The 27,766-nt window shown below is 33.8% G+C and overlaps 2 protein-coding genes across 2 annotated transcripts; both read left to right on the top strand.

Annotated features, from left to right (window-relative positions):
• The first annotated feature begins 6,876 nt into the window (after positions 1–6,876).
• Positions 6,877–12,930, top strand: LOC143253743 (transmembrane protein 45B-like). Its single transcript, XM_076508059.1, has 2 exons — positions 6,877–7,243; positions 9,766–12,930. The coding sequence occupies exon 2, from the start codon at positions 10,084–10,086 to the stop codon at positions 11,008–11,010; it is 927 nt and encodes a 308-aa protein (XP_076364174.1). The 5' UTR covers positions 6,877–7,243; positions 9,766–10,083; the 3' UTR covers positions 11,011–12,930.
• Positions 12,931–17,955: 5,025 nt separating this feature from the next.
• spt4 (Transcription elongation factor subunit spt4) lies at positions 17,956–26,090 on the top strand. The gene is made up of 4 exons (XM_076508060.1): positions 17,956–18,112; positions 19,576–19,682; positions 22,221–22,276; positions 25,920–26,090. The coding sequence occupies exons 1-4, from the start codon at positions 18,026–18,028 to the stop codon at positions 26,036–26,038; spliced, it is 369 nt and encodes a 122-aa protein (XP_076364175.1). The 5' UTR covers positions 17,956–18,025; the 3' UTR covers positions 26,039–26,090.
• The last annotated feature ends 1,676 nt before the right edge of the window (positions 26,091–27,766 follow it).

The raw sequence follows: 27,766 nt of genomic DNA, 5'->3' as shown, positions 1-27,766 counted from the left end.
ATGTAAATATGTCATATCATTTGTACCAAAGGCAGTGTTGTATTTGTTACTGAGAGCCAGTCGGATACCATGAACAGTAATAGGTATATTTGAAATTTTGCTCAAAGCTACACAAGGGCTACTTGAGCTGGCAGTTACCAATTTAGCAGTGAAAGACTAGAGGGAAGATAGCTAGTCATCACCACCCCATCACTCTTGGACTACTCTTTTTACTAACGAATAGTGGAATTAACTGACACATTATAACATCCCTATGGCTGAAAGACTGTGAGTCGAGTTATGCCGAGCCTTAATGGGTGTAGAAAAAAAACAATTCTCCAATTGATGAGGTTGTAATTTCTGGGAATGAGGGATCAGTGTAATATCTTTATGGTCTAGCAAATGTTTATCAGAAGTAAGATAGTGCAATTTCAGAAAGGAGGCAAATATATCCGCTCTCTTAAGGAAGTAATAGAATTACTATATCAACAATAATATTGTGAGTTCTACTTCGCTTATCAGTAAACAAATTTATTCTAATATTGGGGAATAATGAGTTGATAGAGTGTTAAACAAGTGAAACGACTAGTGACGCTTCCTTACAAACTGTCCATTGCAGACTATGTTGTTTAGATTTAAAAATAATTCTTAGAGTGCTGAAAATTCAATAACATGTCAAGAAAACGGTAATACATCTAACGCATGATGAGTCAATAGTAGTTGATAAGGTCTGCAGCATAAAGTTTAAATAAACTGTCAGAGATTACACTTCTGGGCCTAATCAAGAGTATAGAGAAGTTAAGTCTTAAAGTGGGACTACATGAGGAATGACAAAAAATCTGCTTGCATCAAGAGTACGAAAACTTCTCAGTTAAAATTTGATGGGAAGCTGTTACTTACTCTCTAACAGAAACATCATACTGATGGTAAAAGGAGAGGAAAGATTATCTAGAGCTAACACAAAAACTGGAGTAGAACTGGACTTGGGTCAGCTAAAGGAAGAGAGTGGACTTGGTGCCCTGAAATTAAACAAGTTTTCAGCGAGACCGACTACGATAAATGATGTCTTCAGAATGATGTAACTGCAAAAAAAGGAAGTAGAAAGAAGAATATTTACTTCAGCACCAAAACATAATATAACAAAACTGGTAATCCTAGATTATAGCAAGTAAATCATAACTTGGATATATTTTTAAAAAAGTATTCTGGAGAAAAATATTATTCTAAAGGAATTTAGCATGATTGCATATAGCCACTTTACTTCGGGCAATATCCACTTGATGACCAGAGCAATAACAATTGTATCTGAATAATGTTGCTGTTTGAGAAGGTTTGAGAATGCAAATATAAGCGACCTCACCAAGTAGTGGTCCAAATGGTAGAAGGTAAGTGAAAAATAAAATGTTATATGTCCATATTCATGCCAGATCTTCTGGTTCCAATAAGTGACGAAAATGAAAGTGTGAACTAAGAATGAAATAAGTGTTTGCATTTGAGATTTAAATATTGCCTTGGCAGCACAGTTAATACTATCCAGGACAAAGACTTTCTGATATGATTGGATGTTCTGAAGGCTAATGGTAAAGGAATATAGTATGTCTTCAATCATTGGAAGTGGGGGAGAAAAAGTGAAGTGGAGGTGTAATCAGACCAGAGTTACCAACTGAAGCTACTATATTTGTGTTATTAGATTTGAGGATTTGTGACACTTGTAAAAATAAGTTGACAAATGTTACAGATGGAGTTTAGTCCAGATGTGTGCATGAATATGGGTCAAAACTGTGATCAGATTGGCTTGTTGGGACAGCTAGGAATAAAGTGAGTTGTAACAAAGCATCTCTCACACTGCAGTGGCTTAAGTGAAGTAGTTCTAGAAATCTTCACAAGATGTCATTGTCATTGTGCAGAAAATGATCAATAGCCTGAGTTGTTGTCAGCCATAAACCTGATAACTAATGATTGTACTTCAAATGAAAATTCAGTCTTATCGGAGTTCAGATACAATTTCTTTAGGTACATTTTTGGAATAGCACATGACAAAAAAGGAGACTTACTAGGACTCAGGGAACCAAATACAGTATGGTGGTGATTACTCTCGGATTGGGGAACCAAATACGTGGTGATGGTAGTTACTTCTGCATTGGAGAACCATGTACGAGGTGGCATGGCAGTAGCTATTTTAGGATCGGGGAACCAATTATCAGGTTGTGCTGGCTACTTTCGGATCAGGGAACTAAATACGAGGTGGTAGTGGTTACTTCAGAATTGGAAAACCATATACGAGAACTTGGTGGTTACTTTCGGAGCGGGGAATCAAATACCAGATGATGGTGGTTACTTAAGGATTGGGGAAATCAAATTTAGCTACATGATTCGATACTATGAGTCGACACTTTGAAATTACTGAAGTTAGAACTTGCCTAATGTAAAACTTGTTGTTATTGCATTTTTGAAGTAAAAATGTCTTTCTGGAATCCTCGGTATATATCTAATATTCAAGAATACCCATATCTCTGGCTAAGTTCCCTATGTATATAGATAAATAAATATAAAAATGCGAAGGTAATAAAATAAAAAGCTAGATTTTAGAGGTAAAAGAAAATTAGGGTTATATTTCATTTCCTTTGTTACGTTTCTAGCAAACACTCTTTTTAAAGCCAAGAACTGTTCCGGAACGACTAGATGGTAGGGTGCTTGACTCGCAATCTGCGAATCACGGGTTTGAATCTCTGTCCCACTAAACATGATCGCCCATTCAGCAGTGGTGGTGTTATAATGTGACGATCAATCCCATATTCGTTGGTAAAAGAGTAGCCTAACAGTTGGCAGTGTCTGATGATGATTAGCTGTTCTCTTTCTAGTCTATCACTATTAAATTAGAGATAACTAGCGCAGATAGCCTTTGTGCAGTTTTGCACGAATTCAAACAAATTAAATTAAGCCCTATAGAAGCCTTTAAGTTAATTCTCATATGGTATGTATTCAATATGGTATATAGTTTTAAGAGTTCTAATTCAAACCATAGGATATCCGATATAGTGGACACATTAATTCAACTCGAAGTCTCACTATTTATTGCATTACTTGGATATCTATTTTTTTCATTGGATAGTTATGTTAAATCCTATGTATTGTTTTGTCTATGTGCCATTTCTTTACGACTGTCATATATGAGTATTTTTGTAGTGGTGAGAGGAAGTTCTAAGTTATACTGATAGTATAAAATTACTGTTACCTTGGAGGTGTATAGTTTAACCTTGGCTAGTGCCATTTTGATACTTACAATTTGGTATAATACTTAACTGTTCTTTAAGTTGTTTCTATATCTCAAGCCTTTTTGTCTCCCAGAAACATCAATTTCGATGAACTATTTTGCTTTAAATATACTGTACGTTAATAAATCCTTTTTCATCTTGCAACTTACCTAACTACGTTTTATTTTTTCATTTTTTAGATAGCAACTTTTCTTATTAGCTCAGGAGTTCTTGTAAAATATGAATCGTTCTTAAATTAGTTTTGAACTTAACTCTCTCTGATTTCTAATAATTGAGTGTTGTGGTTGTCATAAAACGATATTCCACAGGAACTCTTGACTGTGAATATGGTCTCAAAACTACCAGATTTATTTGGTGCTAATTCATCAATGTTTCGTTACTTTTGCTTCTTTCTCAAACATTCATCGTAAACACGATTTTCTTCAAGATCCAGTGATGGCCAGAGATCATAAGCTGTTCACATCAGTGATTCTAAGCTAACTCAAGGAACAGTTGTTCACTATCAACGATTCTAAGCTACCTTAAGGAACATTTGTTCACCATCAGCGATGCTTAGCTAACTCAAGGAACAGTTGTTCACCATCAACGATTCTAAGCTAACTTAAGGGACATTTGTTCTCCATCAGTGATGCTAAGCTAACTCAAGGAACATCTGTTCAACATCAGTGATTCTAAGCTAACTCAAGGAACAGTTGTTCATTATCAACGATTCTAAGCTACCTTAAGGAACATTTGTTCACCATCAGCGATGCTTAGCTAACTCAAGGACCAGTTGTTCACCATCAACGATTTTAGGCTAACTCAAGGAACATTTGTTCTTCATCAGCGATTCTAAGTTGACACGAGGAACATTTGTTCACCATCAGCGATGCTTAGCTACCTCGAGGAACATCTGTTCTTCATCAGCGATTCTAAGTTGACTCGAGGGAACATTTTATTTGTTCACCATCAGTGATTTTAAATTTACTCAGTGAATATACGTTTACAATTAATAGTTCTAAGCTGATACAGAAAACATCCCTTAACAATAAATTATTCTAAGTTGATTCAAGAAAGTTTACTGTGTGTACTTTGGTTGTTACTAAGAAACATAAATTTAAATAGATTTCATTAAATGCTATTTCACTCTTTCTGTGTGTGTGGAGGGGTGGAGGGTTGACCTTATTTTAGAGTTCTGAATGTTGAAGCTGACGAGCTTGTTTTAAGTCTTTACAATAACGTAAAATGTTCTCACCATTCTATTTAGTGCGTACATTACAAGTGTAAAAGTCAGTCCCTGAATGTAACTTTTGGGAAGCTGCTGAATAGCCACCTCCTCCCTTGGTTAGTTGTTCAAAATTAGGGGCGGCAACAGATTTTCTTAGTAGCTTTACCATAAATACAAATACAGTACATTTTTTTTTTCTATTTTTCATCTAATCTATTAATATTACTAAAGTTAACTCATTTCATTTTGGAGACGTTGTGGGAATCAATATTTAATTGATAATATGACCGTAAAGTCATAGCTTGTGTTTTGTTTAGAAGGGATTCTACTGATTAGGAAGCAGTGGTAAGTTTATGAACTTACAACGCTAAAGTCTAGGGTTTGACTTCCCACGATAGATAGAGCAGATAGTCCATTGTGACTAGCCCAGCATGGCCAGGTGGGTTAGGGCTCCTAATCAGAGGGTCGCGGATTCGAATCCCAGTCGCATCAAATATGCTCGCTCTTTCAGCCGTGGGAGCGTTATAATGTGACGGTCAATTCCACTACTCTTTGGTAAAAGAGTATCCCAAGAGTTGGCGGTGGGTGGTGATGACTGGCTGCCTTCCCTCTAGTCTTACACTGCTAGACTAGGGATGGATAGCACAGATAGCCCTCGTGTAGCTTTGCGCGAAATTCAAAATAAAACCGAATCTCTAAAACCGTTACGTTAATTCTGATAGTTTTAATTTAATTTTAATTATAAAACTCGGAATAAGTTAGAGATCCTGAGAGATGTTTTTCTCTTTTAAAAGTTAGAGATCCTGAGAAATGTTTTTTTCCCTTTTAAAAGTTAGAGATCCTGAGAGATGTTTTTTCCCTTTTAAAAGCTAGAGATACTGAGAGATTTTTTTCCCTTTTAAAAGTTAGAGATCCTGACGGATGTTTTTCTCTTTTAAAAGTTAGAGATCCTGAGGGATGTTTTTCTCTTTTAAAAGTTAGAGATCCTGAGAGATGTTTTTCTCTTTTAAAAGTTAGAGATCCTGAGAGATGCTTTTTCCCTTTCAAAAGTTAGAGATCCTAAGTCGTGGCTTTATTTTGTTGAAAATAAGAATAAATCAGAGATTCTGAAATAATAATCAGTGATGTCGAGAAAACCCACTTGTAGAGAAATATATATGCAAAAACGGCTCGTTTGGGTTGAGAAAATATTTTACATAGAAGGTCGAAACGTTGTTCGCTCTTCTATATAAAATATTTTCTCAACCCAAACGAGCCGTTTTTGCATATATAGAGATTCTGAAAGTTTTTTTTCTGAATAAATCAAGGATACTTACAAATTATTTGCTAAAAATCAAAATAAATCAGAGATTCTGAGAGATATTTTGCTAAAAAAGCAGAATAAATCAAAGATATCAAGATGTGATCTTGTAAATAAATAACCAAATAAACTGAAAGCTAGCTTAATCTCTTGGAAAATAAACAAAACACTGATTTAACACTCACGTTACTGACTTGCTAGCACACAGCTCTATATTATTGTTGTCCACGTGCGTTTTTGCTTAATAGAATTAATTACAATATTCGTAGTGTTGACGTTTAGAAGTTTTTAATCACGTGTTATTATATATCTTGTAATAAAAAGTCATGAACCCGCAAAAAAATTAGTCCAAAAATTATTTAGAAAAATAAGTTTAAAATTTTGATGTGGGTGTGGGCTTCGACGGTATTGGGTTGAGTTTTAGAGACATAGTACAGGTAAAGCTAGCAGCTCTCGACATTGTAAGCCTTTTTGAATCAGTGATGTCGAGAAACCCACTTGTTGAGAAATATATATGCAAAAACGGCTCGTTTGGGTTGAGAAAATATTTTACATAGAAGAGCGAACAACGTTTCGACCTTCTTCGGTCATCGTCAGGTTCACAAAGAAAGAGGTAACTGACCGGAGGCTTACCACATGTTTGAAAGGGGTTGTGTAACTGAGTGTCGGAATGTAGAGGGCGGTATTAGATGTTTGAATATACAATTTTATTTTATTTTATTATATTAATATAGGTATAAAGGCGTTCCTTTATATTGGTTTATTTTGGGTTTAAGTTGTTTCGCTCTTCTATGTAAAATATTTTCTCAACCCAAACGAGCCGTTTTTGCAATATATTCCTTTTTGAATCAGTTGTTTTTGTATATAGAGATTTTGTATTTTAAACTAGTTAGCTAATATCGCGTCTGTTTACTTATTGATTGGCTACAATGTTGTGAAAAACAACAACAACAGAATTTGTGTGTATATATAATATTTTATAAAACCTGAAAACTTAGCGGTATTAGAAACAAAAACAAGACAAATTTTAATTAAAGCCTTATAAACATCAGACAACGTCATAGCTCGCCTAGTTTCGCTCAAATTAGTCTAAGTACTTATCATTATATCATAATGTTTAGTAGACGTTTTTAGCAACCTTTGAAACTGATACAGGTGTTCGTGTCGTCTTAGGTGCGGTAATCAGTACGACACGAACTTGCACAAAAGGGCCGTGTTTTTCTTATAGCTAGCTCCTGGTGAAAAAGTAGAAGTTGTTAATTTGGACTGTACGTATATCTACGTGTTGATGTATTGTTTTTTACTGAAAACATCTACACGTAGAAACTTTGTGATGATTTAAACGAAACGCTGCTGTTTCGATGGGGTTTGTCCTGGTTACAATGAATACAAACTCAAGTTTTATTCTAACTCGACGGTTTTATAATGCTATGACATAAGATGATTTAACGCTGTGAGAAGCCGACATAGAATAAATTCAAAGTAAGTGAATGGTCTCTCCTTCCAGTTTTATTGTTTTTAAAGAGATTTCAACTCCGAGATCAGCACAGTTTGACATAAGTAGTGAAGAACAGGGCTGTGTAATGTTTGAGGATTAATGTTACTGTCTAAAATAAATAAGTTATTTATGTTGTTTAATAAGAGTAACCATTATTTTGTTTGTAGAGCAAAGCTACATAACTGACTGTTCACCATTAAAACTGAACCCCGGGTTCAAGCATTGTTAAGGTGAAAACTAACCGCTGGTCAGCGACTGACTAATAAAAGTATAAAAGTGAAAGATTAGGCGACCTTACACAAAATAGCTCCCCATCTTTCTCATTCTAAGTTAATATGTTTTATATAAATAGTGTAGCCGAGAAATTACAACAGACGATAAGATAACTATTGGTTGTACCAAAGGTGCTTACGTTTTCGCGTAAAGCTGCACTAGGGCTGCCTGTGCCTAAATGTGAACTGATAGCTTTGCTTGTTTGTTTTGAATTTCGCTCAAAATTACACGAAGACTATCTGCGCTAGTTGACCCTAATTTAGCAGGGTAAGACTAGAGGAAACGCAGCTACTCATCACCACCCACATTCAATTCTTGGGCTACTCTTATATCAACTAATAGTAGGAGTGACTGAAACATTATAACGCCTCTACGGCTAAAAGATCGACCTTGTTTAGTGTGACGGGGAATCGAACCTGCAACCTTCATATTACGAGGGCCATTAAACCGATGAATTAGGTTACTCTTGTCTGATTGAATACTAGTATATGATCCGTCACTCTTATAACGCAACATAAACCATTAAACCAAGGACACAAGTTCGGACACGCTAACACGATGGCAACACCTGACCCGCTAGAAACTCAACCAAAGGGCAAACAACGTCTATGAAAGATGGAGAGAATTCCCAGGGAATTAGAAAGAGGCGATCAATGTTAAATGCCCATTAATAATATAACCACAGTAATAATTTCCCTTAAGTTAGCGGTAAGTCTTAAAATTCATGGTTCGATACCCGAGGTAGGTGGAGCACTAATAGGCCATTTCGCTTAAAAACACGCACTATACTAACATACTGTCAGCGCCATCTCTAAGCCGGGCCACGGTTTGGAGATTTGTCAGTTTTATGAAGTAAAAATTATGAAGAATTTGTGGTTTCATAATTTTTGACATGAAAATGTACGGTTATTATAATCGAGTCATGAATAGAATGATTGAAAAAATTCATCATTTAACTAACCGAATAGGCATGAGTTATCAAAGAATTGCACAATGTCTCTGTGATAAAAATTAACTATTGCTGATAAAACTTATCGAAATCAGTAGTAGTACTTCTATACATATAACTTTTTTTGCTCTTATTTTCGGGAATGAACCCTATTCTTATTTTCAATAATACTTACTGATTAACAAAAATAAACAGATGAAAAAAAACACCAACAAAGACAAACAAACTGCTTCTATTCTTCACATTTCACTTAATTCGAAATCAAATGTATGCACAAAATATCATTTCAGATTCATCTTTCGTCTCACACAAGTCAGTGTTTAATAAGCCTTAATGAGTCTAGATATGTTTAATATTTTAATAAGTTTTGATTGGCTTATTCTTCATGATTGGTATAGTGCTATTTTTTTTAAATTGTACCTTTTTTATATAAAACAAATTTTATCACAAAATAATTATAGCCGCTTTCACAGGTTTCACTGACAGTTTATTTTGCAAAAAAAAAATCACAATATAGATTGAAAAATTCACCCAAAAGTTATTTAACATTATTTCTTCGCTTCATTTTGGGGGCAGCTTTACTTTAAATAATAGACAGCTTTCATTTTGAAAGTTGAAAGTAATCTTTAATAACACTGATCTATTAAACATGCATGTAACATCTTATAATTGTGACCCAACCCAACAGGCACAACGGTGAATCCAGAATTTATAACGCTAGAAATTAGGTTTCGTTACTCGTGGTAGGCACAGCACAAGTAGCCCATTGTGTAGCTTTGTACTTAACTACTAACAAACGAAACAAACGTATGATAACGTTGTTCGCTGTTTGTTTTCCCTCTTTTCAGTGTCCAAGTGGGAACCTCAAAGTGACGAAAACTTGATCAAAACTTTGATCTCACGTCTATCAAGTGAACAAATGATATTTCAGTCAAAAATAACTTAGGTGTTAAAAATGACGACAACGGATGGTGTTCAAAGCAGAATCCTTTAAGAATCTAGACCCTGTTAATTGATTGTAAACCAGAGCTCAGAGCCCTTTAAGCATCTTCTTACTGTTGACTGTAAACCGGAGCTCAGAGCCATTTAAGCATCTACACATTGCTGACTGTAAACTGGAGCCCAACTCTAGCCTCTAGTGTTAGATCTTTAAATAAATCAATCATTTTGTACAATAATGTACTATCAGACTTAATGTTTTAAACAAAAGTTTGAACTGGTCAAGATTTAAAAATTGATTAATCATTAAATTCTCTAAATTGATTGATTTTTTTATTCCAACAGGTCATCGTCTCGTTGGGACAAAACCCAAGAAACGAATTTCCTTAAATTACTCAAATAAGCGTTTAAAACATTCTGGAGTCACTGGAAAATATACAGCCGCTTAGACTTTTTATTTTTACATCAATCTGCGGTTTTAATTCAGTAAAATGTGACTTGTTTGGTTCTTTGAACTTTGATGTTGAATCTTTTCAATTGTAACTCGAATCAGAAACTAAAATCGTGAACCGTATGCATTCTTAAACTACGAAAATTGAGCTTTCCCGTGAATTGTGACAGTAAGCTAATCTGTTATTTTTGTAATTGCTTTAATTAATAGGTATGATAATGACTTTTCAACGGTACGTTCACGTGCTACCCGGAATATTTTTTTTTGTTTTTGCTTTCTATCGAATTCTTCACACTGCCGCTTTCTTGCAAGGTAACCAAAAGCACCAGAACAGAATCCGTCGATGGACTTTTGGATATCACAGGGACTTGAAAGAACACGGGGATCATACATCTTCTAGAAGCATCGATGAACACGAGTCACGTGGTAAGATGTCCTTGTGTGTTCGAATACGTTCATGTCCATTTGAAGGAATCTTGAAAATTATTTGTGCATCTCTCGGAGCCGTGGAAGAGCTCTATGCTGCTATCCCTGGAGGTCATTTGGAGAATATGGTGGACCTGCAACATGCTACAGTGTATGGATTTTTCGTTCTTTCAGGTGTTGTAGACATTCTTTGCCATTATCGTATTTTGTTTCCAGAGGGAACCGATCTCTTCGTTTTGTCCCTTGCCTTCGGAGTTGAAGAGCTTTATTTTATCTTGAGTTTAAGTCAACTGACGGACATAGGTAAAAAAATGCACGTTTTCTTGATTGTGGTCATTACCTTTTGCATCATTTCCACATTGGCAGAAATGAAATATCCCTCTCACATTCCAGTTCGATTCTTCAGATCCTACTTCACCATGATCCAAGGAACATGGTTTATTCAGGTGGGCGTTCTGTTTAAACCCGTTTTTGGAAATTTTATTGGAGGGTCGCCTCTTCCTACAACAAACGAATTATGGGTTTCGTTGATATTCATGTGGCATCTCGCTGGCTGCTTCATAATTCTATCTTTATTGACAGCAATAATCGTGTGTTGTAAGAAAAGAAACAAAAAATGCTTAAAATTGGTCACAATTTGTTGCAGTCTCAATAGCTCACCAGAGGCCGAAGCTGACAGATCCAAGGAAGAAACGGAACCACTTCATCCTTGATTCTATATAACACTTGGTGTACTTTGCACATTAATAGAAGATAACAATTGTTTGATACAAAATAAAAGAACAAGAAAAATGAATGAAGTGAAAAACAAATACCTGAATAACACAAAATAACTGGATTCACCACACAGTTTGGAAATTATTTTACATTTTTAAATCTTAAGTCTTACAGTATAGAGTTCTCGTCATTGTAAGTAACAGGTAACAGCTGTGATGTAATTAGATAATACTATATCCATGTATTTGTTACAATGTTGATCTTAATAGTTATTTTTGAACCGACAATAATAATATTAGTCTAACTGTAAATATAGTGTTTTGATAATAATATAAGTCTAACTGTAATTATAGCGTTTTGATAATAATATTAGTCTAACTCTAAATATAGTGTTTTGATAATCTGTCAAATAAACTATTAGGATGTTCGAAAAATAATGGCGAATTTTTATACTAAAATTTTAGTCATTTATATGGATAAGAAACTTGTCTTTTTCACGACTTCATATTTACCATTGAAAAACTAAAGCTTCTTTCTATTCGTTAGTACTTTTATTCTTTTCTAAAGCTTTATTTCCAATATTTCAGGCCCTTACAATTAATGATGAAAAAAAAAGTTGCACATCATTTTTCTGCATAAATTCAGATTTTGCCATGATGCTTTGAAAACAGCTTACTATCTCAACCAAGCATGGGGCGAAGGAGCCACCTCCGAACGTACAGGACAGCATTGGTTCCAAAAGTATCTTAATGGAGATGTGTCTTGAAGACAAGAAGGACTGAGGACATCCTTCTGCTGTTAGAAATGACCAATTGAGAGCATTATGGAAATAATCCCTTGCCAAACTGTTTGATAAATGGCACAGGATTGGTTGTTGGCATTTCCACAATTTTGGACCATCTCGAGCAAATTGAAAAAGTGAAAAAGCTTTATATGTGGGTTCCACATGAACTCAGTGAAAATCAGAAAAATTGCCGTTTTGAACTATGCTTTATGTTGAGTTTTCGCAACATAAATTACTCATTTCTTGATCTAATTTTCACTTGCGATGAAAAATGGATCCTTTACAACAACAGAAAGCAATCTGCTAAATGGCTTAACCGTGACAAGGTTCCAAAACACTTCCCAAAGTCAAAGTTGTACCAACGGAAGATTATAGTGATCTGTGGCTACTATTATCCATTACAACTTACTTAACCGGAGCTATAATATCACTACAGAGGTTTACTGTCAAGAATTGGAACAAATTCTTAGAAAGCTGCGTCGAAAATATGCTAACGTTAGTCAATCGAAGAGGACCAATCTTTCTTCATAATAATGCTTGACCACACGTTGCTTAAATGACGCTCCATAAACTCATCAAAATTGGATAGGAAACATTGCCTCATTCTCCTTACTTCCCAGATCTGTCACCCACTGACTAACTTTTTTTTTTCAAGCATTTGGACAAGTTTTTACAGGACAAGTGTGTGTATGTTTTCTTATAGCAACGCCATATCGGGCTATTTCCTGAGTCCACCTAGGTGAATAGAGCCCCTGATATTAGCGTTGTAAATCCGTAGACTTACCGCTGTACCAGTGGGAGACTTTTCTCGGAAAAAAGTTCAACAACAGAGCAGTAGCAGAGAATAGCTTTAAAGAATTTTTGGGTTGTAGGACTTCAGAGTTTTACCGTCATTGCATAAATAATCTTATTTCTCATTCGCAAAAGTTTATAGTTTCACTAGATTCCTATTTTAATTAATAAACTTGCTTTTGAATTTTTTATTTCTCGTTACAATTAAATTTTAAATCCGCCTTTATTTTTTGAACAACCTAACATAAAGATGTATATTTTTATGACGTTATATGTCGTAAAAAACACAAAAAACATGCTGCTGTAAAACAAAATGATTAAATAAATATTTTTTATTACATGAGTTTGAGACAATTGCCTTCAATAATGATGATAAAAAAGTGTTGCCCTCTTAAAAACGAAATATTTTAATATTCACAGAAGTAAGTTTTGTGTTAATTAATTAGGAAACTGTTTGAAAACCAAAAGGACAAATATCTTCGGTCATAAAAGTTGAAGTCGTCTTATATAGGCAGTAAACAAAACTTTATTGCAAATGTACAACATTTTCACAAGCTCATGTTTTTATCTGGTACACGTAGTTTACACAGACATAGGAACGCATAGAGTGTCGAACAACGAAATTACATGACTGGAGATTGCTTGTTTGTTTATGAATTTCATGCAAAGCTACACGAGGACTAATTGCACTAGCCGTCCCTAATTTAGCAGTGTAAGACTAGAGGGAAGGCAGCTAGTCATCACCACCCACCGCCAACTCTTGGGATACTCTTTTACCAACGAATAGTTGAATGGACCGTCACATTATAACGCCCCCACGGCTGAAAGGGCGATCATGTTTGGCGTGACGGGCATTTGAACCCGCGACTCTCGGATTACGAATTGAGTGCCTTAACCACCTGGCCATGCCGGGCCGATTGGAAATTTCTTTTCAGATTAGTAAAGGTATTTTGGTATAGAATAGGTTTGTTTCATAGTTTCTTTTGTTTTACGATTATTGATGTTAAGTTCTTTGTTTAAAGTTGCTGTGTTTTGTGTTGTTATACTGTGTTTTACTGTGCATTTATTCAGTTGCAGTGGTGGTAAACATGAAAAGGTTTTTATTACGTACAGTGAATTTGGTTTTAAATTTTCTTGCGGTTTCTCTGATGTAAAATTTTGGCTATTTAAACGCGTTACTGTATAAATGGCATTGGAATTCTGTGATTCTATATAATTTTTATTTAGGGTTGATTTTAGTTCAGGGGCTGATTTTTTTGAGTGAATTTGAAATCGACAGAATACCAAGTTTTTCTCCACGTGTTGATTGTGATTACATTTTTCTCAGGAATAAATTGGTAAACTTCACTATAGTGTTGTGTCGTTGTTCGGGGTATTAGTGTCAATTTTGTTTGCTAATTCGGTTTTGAGGTTTTCATTCCAGTAGTTGTGTGAAACTTTCTTCGACAGTTGTTGGAAATTTGTCATTGTGAATAAGAGAATGTTTTATAAAGTTGGTTTCATCATATATATTCAGTTGAACAAGTTATTGAAGCCATGTTTATAAGGTTTTTCAGTATATTAATATTTGTTTGGGTTCGTGGGTGAAATTCCAGGGGATATAGAGGCCTGTGTTTTGAGTTATATTTCGGTGAATTTTGGTTTTGAATCGGGAAGTGTTAAATCCAGACCTGTTCAGTAGGGTGGTGATTTAAAATTCGACAAAATTGAAAATACAAACCTGCAATGATAATGTTATTATTATTAGTTATGATACTGAGATGCAACGTTTACGAATTTGCAGGAAAAAAGAAGAAATAGCGAAAATACTTTCAAACCGTTCATTGCAGTTTCTTTTAGTTTGTTTGTTTTTGAATTTTATGCAAAACTACGTAAAGACTATCTGCACCACCGTCCCTAATTTAGCAGTGTGAGACTAGAGGGAAGGCAGCTTTTCATCACTACCCACCGCCAACTCTTGAGCTTCTCTTTTACCAACGAATAGTGAGATTGACTGTCACTTTGTAACGCTCCCACAGCTGAAAAGGCAAGAATGTTTAGTGACAGGGATTCGAGTTTGCGACCCTCAAATTACGAGTCGAGTGCCCTAGCCTCCTTACCACACCGAGCCAGCTTCTCTTAGAGAAAACTTATGCGTCTTGATTTTTCCTTGTACATTACGGCACTCAATACTAATCTTCATGCAGCTTTAAAGCATGTCTTGTCGTATCCGGGTTCTCGGCATACTTAAAATGTGGCTTACATCACTGAAAGAATAACCAACTCCAGCAGTAGAAACCGGCACCATCATCGACCATTCAGTTAATTGTTCATATTGCAGTAACTGATGTTTGCTTTCCACAAGCAACGCATGGTGTTTTTATCTTTATCTTCTTACTTCCTTGAAAGAGCTCAAGTACGACATCAGCATTCAGCTCATCAAAGAAACTACGTCCTGCCTTCATATCATCATCCTAGATCATACTGTACGGTGACTTGACCCTTTGGAAGGAAGAGCATTGGTTGATGGAGGAGACCAAAGGAAGGACGGCCATCAGCAGTACCTGTCGCCGATTGAGCTAAAAGAGCAATATTAAGCTACATGCTCCTCAAACCATAAACGTTCTCATACGCCAACCGTACTCGTCTGACTTTTTTTTTTTAATTTTGCGAGAGCCACCAAATAATTTCACAATTACGTTTTTCTCACTTTGTTCATTCTTTGTTTGCAATGGGCTACTGGTGTTGCACTTATTATGGGTATCGAAACCACGTTTTTAACGTTGTAAGCTACTAAGAAGTACCGTTGAGACAAGGGGAGATGGTAGTGTCGACTTTTACATTTTTGTATTTGTATCTTACATTTTCATGATAAAACTATTTAGGGTATCCCTAATTTTGAATTACTTACCAAATGGAAGGCAGAAAGTAAGCAGCATCTTTCCACTGACCGTATACGCTAAAGTCTTAACTGTCATTCTTTAAACGCACCCATAGCTCAAAGCGAGGGGAATATTCCGCCATATCCATGGATTCGAACCTGGCTCACCATATTCAAAATCGAGAGGTCTACCATAGTGTTAAACTGCGCTCTAAGTAATGACGACACTTACAATTTTCACCTGTTGAGAACTCTTGTAGACTACACATACAAGAAAAAAAAAGTTTTATTTATTTAACATAATAATTTTGTAGCTCAAGAATAATGTATGGTATCTTCAGATTTTGAAAATTCTAGAGAAAAACAAACGATTTAAAATAATTTCAATTTTGTACTGCTATGTTAAAATCTTGCACTTCTTTAAGACGTCGTATATGATTATTCACTTCGAAAAATACCTCAAATACTAAGATAAGCTTGCTTGTTTAGATATAAATAAACTTATAGAGAATTTCATATTTGCACTTACTATTTCAACATTATAAAAATTTTCTAAACGCACAAATACATTATTTTCTACGCTATATCTATTTAATTTTCCGTTAGTTGTTCGTTGAAACAGGGTCGTCAGAAGGGGTTGAGTGCTTAGGTGCAGTAACACCCCATCCATTTTTTTTTTTCAGTGAAGGCCTACTTGATATTGAAACATTTATACATAATTTGATAAAGCCTTCCGACTGTTATCTAATAAAAATACTCCATGAATGGCAAAATTCGATTCAGTAGAAACTGCGTAATATTATTGATGAATAGGCCCCCTCTACAGTAAAATTCGTTTCCTATATATAATAAGAATGGGCTCTGACCATCATCACAATAATCACTAACTCCTTTAATGACAGACAGGGGAGGATTTTTATATATTGTCCGGGAGAACTCTTGTTTTCAAGAGAAGGGCTTCCAATTATTATCAAAAGATTCACTATACACTAACAGACAGGACCAAACAACTGTCATTCAAGCAGGACAAAACAAAATAAACATGTTATAAACCTAAAAATATATAATACCAGTGCAGTACACATATTGGAACACATGAGGCACACAACTCGTCATTTGTTTAAAGAGTATTGCTTCATTTCTTATGATATTAGATCTAGAAAGGGGCTTCTTGATAATAAATGGACCATAGGGGATGCTGATAGCAAATGGACAAGAAAATCCCTGATAGATATCACAAAACATATCTAATGCTTTTAATGTGTTAATAATTGTGTAATTTTTCTATATTATAGGTTAGCCTCACTAAATCGAAACAATTTGCTGATTCCTACATCGAAAATATCTAGCCCTACACTCAGACCAAATAATAGGCCACCCCATGAAAAATTCGCACCCACTTTTCAGAAGCCTTCTATGGATCTGCGAATCAACATCACATGATAAATATCTAAGGGCAAATGCGAGGATTTTTGGTTTCTCCCACTTAGCGGTTTTAATTTATATTTATTTGTGTAGTATGTATTCCAACATATATATATATATGTGCGTGATTTGTTAAAAAAGCTTAGAAAGAACTAAATTGTATGCAAATATAAACAGCGTGTCGTTATTTGTGTATCTATTCCAGTGAGGGCCTGCTATATAGTAAAACGTTTATAAATAATTTGAAAAAGCCATCCAACTCTATCTGGTAAAAAGTACCCTTTCAACAGCAAATTTTGATTTAATATTTCATCTTTTAGGCCTTCTGATAATTAGTTTTCGATTCATAATAAAATATCATTTAACTGTAATATACATCTATTCCATTTTAGTGATAGATAGTGAGATTCAGGCAAAACTATACAAAAATTCATAGAAGTAGTTAGTCCTGTGGTACAACTCTAAATTTCTGAGTAGATGAGTTGGGATAGAATTCGTGAGGAGTCACAAATTATTCCTCACGTTTTAATTTGTGGATCAAACCCTTGGCATGAGTGATAAGGTGCTGCGAACTAGCTCCCTTTCCTTCAAACAGTAGTTGAAGACTAGAAACAGTGATATATAACTTTAGTAAAAATGTCATATGTACGAAATACAAATATTTTTTATTGGTGCGGTATTTGTTTTAGAAAGCTTCTAATGGTGTTACTAGTTGTAACATAAATGATTTTAATTCATATAAGTTTATTTCATATTTGTTAATAGAAATTCTGGTATTTTCAAAATGGAATTTGTTTATGAAATAGTGTGTGTTTTCCTTATAGCAAAGCTATATTGGGCTATTTGCTGAGTCCACCGAGGTGAATCGAACCCCTGATTTATGAAATATAGCCTACTGCAACAATTAAAATGTCATTTATAAATTTAATTAAGACTTAAACTTAATTAAAGACAATGTAACAGTAGTTCATTCGCCCCATAGAGTTCTCTTTATAATCTAAAAACTATAATAAAAACTCAGTTCTATTTAATTATTTGGATTAGTTTTTACTGAATTCGACCTTCTTACGTCATTTTTAGTTTAACAAAAACTGTTGTCTAAAGTTTGTTGCTTGTAAAGTTATGTCAGTAGAGGTCGCCATAACCTACAATGGCTCAGAATATTCCAGCTTCAGTGGAAAGTGTTCCTAAAGATTTGAGAAATCTTCGTGCTTGCCTGCTGTGTTCAATGATTAAGGTTGATAATGTGTTGTAATATTTCATTATTTATTTTAAATTATATATATATATAAGTTATTAGTAGTCTAACTAGAGTAAATTGTCGTTTTTGTTACACAATTTGGTGTTAAACTTGAAACTTAGTAGTATCACCAGAAAGTTCCTGTAAATTAAATTTTAATGCCTGAACTGGTGTGTTGCTTATTTACTCATACAGACGAACTACTTGTTCATATATAGTTACAAAGAGAAATATTAAACACTTGTTAAATTATTGTATAATTATAAATAATTACCGAGTCAGTAAATAACGTCATAAAATTATTAAATTAAAACTTCAGGGTGACTAATCTTTTATGCTTATGTCTAATTTTGTTTTGGAAAATAAAAGTTTTATTCACAAGGACACTGTCACAAATATGAGACAATAAATACAAACGCAACTTGTATTTTTGTAGAAAGTAACTTATAGGACAAGAATAACTCCTTATGAAACCCAGTGTGAGCATTATATAGTAAATTTCACTTTTGAAATTATTATACAAGTTAAACAGTATTAAGTCTGTACAAAAAACAGAAGTCATACTTAAGTTTATACCTTAATAAATTCTTTGCATTGTTTCTGTGTAAAGGTTCTCATACACAGCCTTCTGATAATTTCTATAGTTAAAAATAAATATAAAAAATATGTGGAGCTGGTTGCTTTAATTAGTATAATCAGTTACCTGTGATTGTCAGTTATATCAATTAGTCTCGTGTAAAATAGTTGGTTAATCAAAATTATGATTAAATTTATTAATTGAAATTAGTGTTTCTGATTATAACTGTTTTTGATAATTTTAATTGTATAAGTAATGTTACTATTATGTTTCTTTGTTGTTACACACTGTGTAATGGAATATTTGTGCTCTGCCAAATTTTAACTTTGTAACTTGTTTTTACTTCAAGTTTGTTCAACTTTGGTGATTTGGGGGTTTGTAATTTGAGGGTCTTAGTTTAATTCCCATCACCAACAAACTTGTCTGCCCTGTCCTAGTTATGGTAAATCTGTTAAAGCTGTCTGCCAGTCAGTAATTTTGAACTATAAATTATTAAATTAATTTTTTTGGAATTGTAAATCTAGGAGAAAAGGAAATGTTATGTCTATTTATAGTGATTAATTTTCCATCCTTTAGGCTTATTGATAATTTGATTTTTCATCCATAATGAACAAGTAATGAAAGATCATTAGCATTTATTAGAAAGGTCTACTTTTGTTCATTTTTCTTTATAAAAAAAGCTGTTTAGCTGTAACTCACTGAATTATTGGAAACCAAGAAAATATTGCTTGTAAAATGTATGTGCTTAGGGAACTACTTTTGAATATGTTTAATTATGTCAGAACCTACTCTGTGATGACTGAAGATTTCTTGAGTAAACATTGTGTAGTATTTTAGATTCTTTATGAACTTGGTTACAAAATTAATAAAGTTGTGGTTTCAGACTATTGAACAATTTGAATTTGATGGCTGTGACAACTGTGAAGAGTATCTTGGGATGAAAAATAACAGAGACTTGGTTTATGATTGTACAAGTTCAAACTTTGATGGGTAAGAATTTAACCATTAACTATGTACATATTTATATAGGGTTAATGTTTTGTAAGTCATAAAGCTAGTAAATGAACAATTGTAGACACTGTGTAAATATGTAGACAGTAAAAACCTTCAAAATCACTTGATTTAAAATGAAAAAATGTAATGCAAATAAGCATTTTCCAAAGATGCCAGTGATATCGTAATGTTTACAGACACACACACACACATGAACTTTCTATGTAAGTAATGATAGTAAATGATGCAAAAAATTTATTAGACAAAATTGTATATTTTATGGAATGATGCATTAACTCTAAAGGTTACTGGGGTTCACATGTAATGATAACAAAATTATTTATTGTTAAGTTAATAAAACTTAGAGGAAATTTGTATGATGTTGTACAGTGTCCATCCTTTATGTGTACTTCTATTTTTCAGTTATAAGCACAAAATAAACAGTACTTATTTGTATTCAGAGCTGAAAGGTTAACTTGATTAACAGATTACTTAAGACCATTGAATAGTGTCACAAAATACCATATGTTCCAGCATCAAAGACACACACCCATTCTAATTTGCAAAAGTTTGAAAAAAAAAGATAAACATAAGAATAAGGTAGAGCACTTCCACCAATCTTACCAAGATTGTTTAGTGACTTGTAGTATATATATCCTGTTGCCCACTTCTTGTTTATTGTGAGCTATTTGCCTATGATATCTACCTTTGAAAGTGTATACCTCATATTACAACTGGCATATCTGTATTATTATCACTAATAATGTTATTCTAAGCCTAAGGAGTTAAAAAGAATGCTGGTATTACAGCACTGTATGTATGGTGACCTGTTTTTGTTTATTTATTTGTCATTTAATACTAAGTATCTTATACATTACATTCTGGGTTGTAGAGAGGGGCTTGGATTACTGTCTAGTGTTGAAATGCTTCCTCTAGGCTTAGGGTTATGCCTATGAGCAAGGTAAACTTCAGCCTGGAAGAATCAGGGTAATTTTTTTTTTAGACTTATACTAGGGGAAAAAATAGCATTTTTGATGCTGGGAAATATGGTAATTAATTACTTGAAATTTTGATTAAATATATTATATTCATGAAAATAACCAACTATAGTTTCTGACTATTACTGGTGAAATTTGTTCGAAGTTTCCAACAATTAGATTAATTAATGTCACAAAAATAATCAAATAAGCAAAATTAGTGTTTCTAATTATTCCATTTATTCACCAGTTGGAATTATAATTAAACCAATCAGTTTCATAAAGTATTCCATATTTATTTCTGATGGTAGTTATTCATACTTGATAGTTATAGAACACTAGAAGTTGTGTCGTAATTACTTCTGATGGCAGTTGTACGCACTTGACAGTTATAGAACACTAGAAGTTGTGTCGTAATTACTTCTGATGGCGGTGTATGACTTGACAGTTATAGAACACACGTAATTACTTCTGATGGCAGTTGTGTGGAATAGAACACTAGAAGTTGTGTCGTAATTACTTCTGATGGCAGTTGTATGTACTTGACAGTTATGAAGTTGTGTCGTAATTACTTCTGATGGCAGTTGTATGACAGTTATAGAACACTAGAAGTTGTGTCGTAATTACTTCTGATGGCAGTTGTACGTACTTGACAGTTATAGAACACTAGAAGTTGTGTCGTAATTACTTCTGATGGCAGTTGTATGTACTTGACAGTTATAGAACACTAGAAGTTGTGAAGTAATTGACACTTCTGATGGTAGTTATAACTTGACAGTTATATAACTTGTTAGTACTTATGATTCTAATGTGGCACTAATGCTTATAAAATTCAACTTACTTTGAAGTTGCCATACATTTCAGTCTATGTTGTGTGTAAACTTGGCAAATCCAAGGGATAATGTTCTGAAAGTGTCTCTGAAATAAGTGCTCGTTCAGGTTTTATATTCTAGTATTAGAGTATTTTATTAGTTTATCAAATTTTCATTGTTTTTAAGAAAGGAATGGGGGGCAGTGTCTGGTATTATTTTATACTGAAGAAGAATCCACGATGTGTGCAATGCAAAACGTGCACACCAAAACCCTCATTCATGGTTTTGCAAATTTCTTTATACTTTTTATCATTGTTAGCTCATTTTTTTGTATCAAGTTACCATCACTTGGTCCATACATTCTTCTGCAGTAGTTAGTAATGTTGTAATACTTGGTTTGAATGGTGCAGTAACAGTTGAAAGTTTGTTCAAATTGAATATAGAATCACGTTTTAAATATAAAGTGGAGCACTAGCAGTGTGTGTGTGTGTGACTGAGACATCACTGTTAAACTTTCACATCGTGTATTTTAAGTAGATAATATAGTAACAAGATTTTCTACCTTTAAATGTTCTGTTACAACATGCGTAGTATATATTGACGTTTAGCAGTGTATTTTCCAGCAATTGAAAGAGAAATATTACTAGTAACACTGTAAATTAACACAGTACATTAATGAATATGGTTTATGTATGTATGTAATGTAATTGAGTTTGTTTTTTTCTTGGGGTATGGGGGACTTGCAGGTTTATAGGACTGATGGGACCAGAAGACAGTTGGGTAGCAAAATGGCAGAGAATAAGTAAGTGAGAAATTTCATTAATAAAGAGAGTGCTAGATTATAGTAACTAATGTTTACAAATACAAGTATGGGTGTCTGTTAACATATCAGTTTAATGAAATACTCCTTGTAGTGTTAAAGATGGTTAAGTCTAACCTATTGTTAAACCACTTTTGGGATATTCCACTCTTGGCAATCCTGGACAAAAGGAAGTCAAAAGAATGGAAGGATTCCTATATTGGTGATTTGTATGTTATATGCAGGAACCTTCTTTTATGTGAGGCTTTGGGGAGGACTTATCTTACATGGGATCCTCCAGTTCAACTGGGAGCTCTATGGTATAACAATTTGTGTGTTAATTCTGTTTGACTAGAAATGCCTCGTAGGAATTACTATTTGGGTCCTCTTTTGAACCCTTATGTGGAGCAGGCACCCGTGATAATATGCATTGTATTTGTAGTTTCGTTTCTTTAGATAAGATTTGAAGGATAAAGGGTTACTGATGAGGAGCAGCATTTTCCGAAACCACTATAACTTTTATCAGTGTAACAGTGGTGAAACCAATAATATATTTTGGATTTCATTTTTATTTTGTACATTTTCTATAATTTGTTTGCTCAATAATATAGAAAAATAAATTAATATAATTAGTGTGACATATTCTTCAAATTGTTTATGTATTGTGGACCAAAGTGTCTGTTCAAGCATTTGCTTGTTTCCCAAAACTCAACATCCACTTTTGAAATGATGGTAGAACAGTCATAATTAATTTTGAACCCAAATTTTATGTCAGTGAGGATATTCAATGCTAACTTGTTAGTAATTAATCATACCATCATTCACACTTCACAATGTGATGTAACTCAAATAATAAAAATATAGATTTACTGTGCTATTGTTGAGTGGCTTTTAGCATGACTGACATGTTCAACAATTACTTTACACTGTGGGGTAACATAAGTAACTCAGAGATTTGGTTCTGAGTGAAACATGGTTAACATTTTTATTAAATTGTTAGGTCAACTTAAATGCTTCTCATCACCTGGGATAGGGACTTTTGCTAGATTAACCTTTTTGTCACAGGCTGTGTCATTGTGTTTGTTGACAAACATTGAGTTACTATTTTATGAACTTGTCAAGTTTAGAATCAAATTGTAGATTACTATTCAAATTTTAATGTTATATACAAGTTAATACCTTCATTTAAAAGAATGTCTAAATATATGTTTTAGTGAGCTGCGATATGTCGAATGTATCATTGTTTAAAATTAGATATTTGTGACGTCAGTATTTTCATACAAATTAGGAACTCAGTTTACCAATGTTGACAAGCTGCAATGTAATATAAGAAAGGACTTCGTATCTTGTTATTTTGCTGAGATGTGGCTAATGTACTGAATCAAACATTGGTTTTATCAGCCATTTTAATCTTTGAAATGGGTACCAAATTCTTTTGATTTAAGGTTTTAATGAGGCAGGGTTTGTCTTTAGTCTGCTCAAAATTTCATGTGTTTTAAATCTAAATACACCTTAGTAACTAAGCTTAATAAACTGTAGTGAAATTCTGTGGTATCAGTGTAGTTATTTATGATTTTCTGGTTATTCAAATGTATATATAAAAAACATAAACAACATTTTGTTTGATATCCTCTGTGTGAAATTTTTAAAGCTTTAGCAACGTATGTCCAGCAGCAACCAAGTACAGAGGTCAAAGCAATAAGAGCTAATTGTGTCCTTTACTTCTTTATTTACTGTCCTATATTTGAAAAAAAAAGTTGTTTATTTCTACATATTTATAATGTATAATAAATGAAATGTGACTATTTTACAAAATACTAAAGCTCAGTTTTATATTTCTGAATACATGACCTGAGTGCATGTGCACTGTTTCAATGCAAGTTATGTAATATTAGCTAGGCATGACTGAAAGGTCAATATAATATAATAAATATACATGTAAATATATAGTGTTATGAAACTTAAGCTACTTAGACTAAACATTTGCATTTTCATGTTAAAATATGTAGTCATTCTAGCATGAGAAAAGCATAATTTGTATTTATTTCCTAATTTCTTCTTGATGGTTATAAGATTGGTCAAGTGACAGACCCCAAACAGTTAGAGTATAGAAAATAACAAAATATAAAGTCTTACTAAAAACAAATGTTTGAAATGTATTTAGAAGGTTTTAGAGATTTTATTCCCAAAATTTCAAGTATTATTTATGTAGAGTAGCTTTTTTATTCATAATGCAAAATCACTTTGCACTCAGAAGAGTAACTACACAGATTCTATTTTCACAAACAAATATTTCATTAAAAAATTTGATTTTTGTGTAATGAAGAATGTATCTTGTTAAAGGGTGTAATTGAACCCACCTGTGTGGACTTGCATAAAAAAAGGAGAAAATTATCTAAAGCTCTAAATACAACTATGATACTAGTGTAACAAAATTTTACATGGTTTGAACATTATTTTAAAATAAATGGAATGTGTTACCATTGAGTCACAGATAGCTAATCTAAAATATCCTGGCATAATTATCAATTGTGGGGCTTCAAAAAATAAATTCAAGAATTTGTATTTCTATGCATAACTTATTTCACACAATTCATTTTATAATTAATTTATTCCACATTACTTTTATTACTCCCACTATCCAGCCTCAGCATTGTGCATCCTCATGGATCATATTAGAAGTTTTGGCCTGGCATAGCTAGGTGACCTTTAGCTTGTAATCTGAGGGTCACAGGTTCAAATCCTCATCATACCAAACATGCTTGCTCTTTTAGCCATGGAGGCATTAGAAAGTGACAGTCAAACCCCCTATTGTTTGGTTAAAAGAGAGACCTAAGAGTTGGAAATACGTGGTGATGACTATCTGCTTTCCTTCTAGTCGTTTACTGCTAAATTAGGGTCGGCTATCACAGATAGCTCATGTAGTTTTGTTCAAAATCCTAGTAACAAGTCTTCCTTGTTGATGACCATGTGAAGAATGATACCTAGGGGAAGATAGTTGCAACAGTTCTGTGTTTACACAGAAATACTTGTGGATCAGTCAAATAGTTACCATTGTCCAAGTGATTTTACTTTTTTTTAGCTTTGTATTTTCTGGTGAAAGGTATGTGTATAAAAATTGTAAGGTGGTTCAACAGATGGTTGCATACCATAGTTAATGAACCAATACATGTGACTAACAAGAAATCTACAATTGTTTCTCAATCCATGCTACCAATCACACCAAAAGTGATTGGAGCACATTTTAGATTTTTTTTTTTTTCATAAAATGTTTAGAAAATGTCTTTTCATTTGGCTCCCAGCATGATTTATAAAAATAACAAATATAAGTCTGTGATAGATTTTATGAACTTCATTGGTTGGTAGTAAGTAGTAAGTCTGGCTGTAACACAATATATAGTATGGAGAACATATTTCCAGTAAAATAGTCTTATAAGGATAGCTTGTTAGAAAGAGGTACCAGATACAAATTCTGTTTTTTTAGGTAAAACAATTCTAACAATGTATCAAAGGTTTGATTTAAATTTTTTCTAGGTATGTCCCTTGTTGCCTTAAGTTATATTATTGATATGTGGTAGAAAAGTACAAAATTGTTCCAAACTCCATGGGTACATGTTTTAATACATATATTTTCTTGTTTATCTAGGTCGTATGGCGAAAGGAGTGTATGCAGTTTCGGTATCAGGGAAATTACCATCAGGAATAATAAGGGAACTTAAAAGTCAAGGTATTGCATACAAATCCAGAGATACCAGCACCAACTGAAATTTTTGTACTTAACCAAAATATAGAAATAAACTTCACTGTAATGACTGAACATACACAGTTCCATTAATAACAGTATTGAATCAGCTAGTTCTGTGGATCCATTTATAATTTATTTGAAGAGGTTTAAAGTACTATAGTGGATCAACTCACCTCCCCTCAAACAATAGTTTAATCCCTCACACATCTGCCTGTAATAATTTTATAACACTTGCCTTGAAGCTAACTCTGACATAGGAATTGTGTGTTTAATATGAAACATGTTAATGCATGATGACAATAATGTGATGAAAGCCAAAACCTCCTTGCAGAGAACTCCCCTTAAGTACTTGTACTTCAAATATTTCATCCATAAAAGAGAGACAAGAAGAAGTGGAGAGGATGAGTGAGAGTGTGAGAGATGTCTATTATTATGAATATATTTTTAGTAAGGAAAATGTTAACATTTAAGATGATAGTACACAAAGGAAAGCCCTTGAAATGTACCACTTAGTGACAAGGACTCCATATGTTTACATCTTGTTCTGACCAGGGTACTCTTTGCCTGAAAAAAAGAGGGATAAAGACAAGAGAGTTGTAAGTAGAACAGGGAAAGACAGGACCAACTAAACATCTTCAAAAAGTTATCTAAGAAACAAATGGATACCAGTGGCTGGCAATGTGAGACAGATGAGTGATGACTCTTGATATTTTCAAGTCTAGGGAGGGAAGGATTGACTAGGGCCTGGAACATATGAGAAAGCAAGGAAGACTAGGAGGGCTGGTGCTCTGTTGTCCTTGTCTAGATCTACAGTAACCTCTGGGGAAAGAAGAGCATCCCAGCAGCTGAGTAACCAAACAAGGAAGAATAGAGCAGTAGTACAGACTAAAGTGGCAAAAAATAAGAGAAGAAATCTCTCCAGAAAACCTATTTGAAGGAGGATAAGGTGAAGGGACTAAAGGCAATGTGTGAGAATAGAAAGTGAAACAGAACTTTAGTCTGCTTCTCCAGCAGTTAAAAGAATCTAAGATTGGGAACTAAGAAAAGGAAAACAAGAATGGTTGTAAACTAGGACAACAGAATCAAGCATGGGTATGAAAGTGTCCTTGAAGGTGAAAGAAGGAAGACAGTAATGGTGAGAATGGGTTTCATGTAGTGAGGAAATGAAAGATACTGAAGAAAGAAAGTAAATATTGTACATCAAGAAAGAAATTAGAAGGACAAGGAGTTTCTGGAGGAAATCCTATTTGGAGAAATAACTATGAAGACACTTTTGACTGGTTATGTTTGAACTGAGATGGAACACCAACCAGATATATGGGAAGACCAGTTTGTACGAGAGAATCCATCACTCGCTGAACAGTGGCTTTCACATCCTCCAGAGACAGGTTCTATGTTAGTAACTTTGTCACTTAAGATTTTCTAATGGGGAAGCAGATGCAAATAAAAAAAGTGTATTGATTGTTTTGAATTTTGCTCAAAGCTACACAAGGAATATCTGCATTAGCTGTTCCTAATTTAGCAATGAAAAAACTAGAGGGAAAGCAACTAGTCATTACACCCCACCTCTAACTCTTCTACCAAAGGACAAGCAAATTTCGTTAGATGGAGATACAAACATGCAATCCTCATATTGCAAGTTAAGTGTAACCAGCTAGTTGAGCCTGGACAAAACACAGTCCCCATACACTGCATGAAAGTTATGTAACCCTCCTATGGATGGCTATTGTTGGTATGAAGTTGTGTAA

The sequence above is a fragment of the Tachypleus tridentatus genome, chromosome 6, assembly GCF_004210375.1.
Source record: "Tachypleus tridentatus isolate NWPU-2018 chromosome 6, ASM421037v1, whole genome shotgun sequence".
Taxonomy (NCBI): domain Eukaryota; kingdom Metazoa; phylum Arthropoda; class Merostomata; order Xiphosura; family Limulidae; genus Tachypleus; species Tachypleus tridentatus.
This window is presented reverse-complemented; position numbering and strand designations above follow the sequence as displayed.

Excerpts from the sequence above, each read along its gene's own strand:
- LOC143253743 (XM_076508059.1), top strand. The coding sequence starts at position 10,084 with ATGATAATGACTTTTCAACGGTACGTTCACGTGCTACCCGGAATATTT.
- spt4 (XM_076508060.1), top strand. The coding sequence starts at position 18,026 with ATGGCTCAGAATATTCCAGCTTCAGTGGAAAGTGTTCCTAAAGATTTG. Across the intron at positions 19,683-22,220 it reads ACAAGTTCAAACTTTGATGG|GTTTATAGGACTGATGGGAC; the intron begins GTAAGAATTTAA and ends GGGGACTTGCAG. Across the intron at positions 22,277-25,919 it reads AGCAAAATGGCAGAGAATAA|GTCGTATGGCGAAAGGAGTG; the intron begins GTAAGTGAGAAA and ends TTGTTTATCTAG.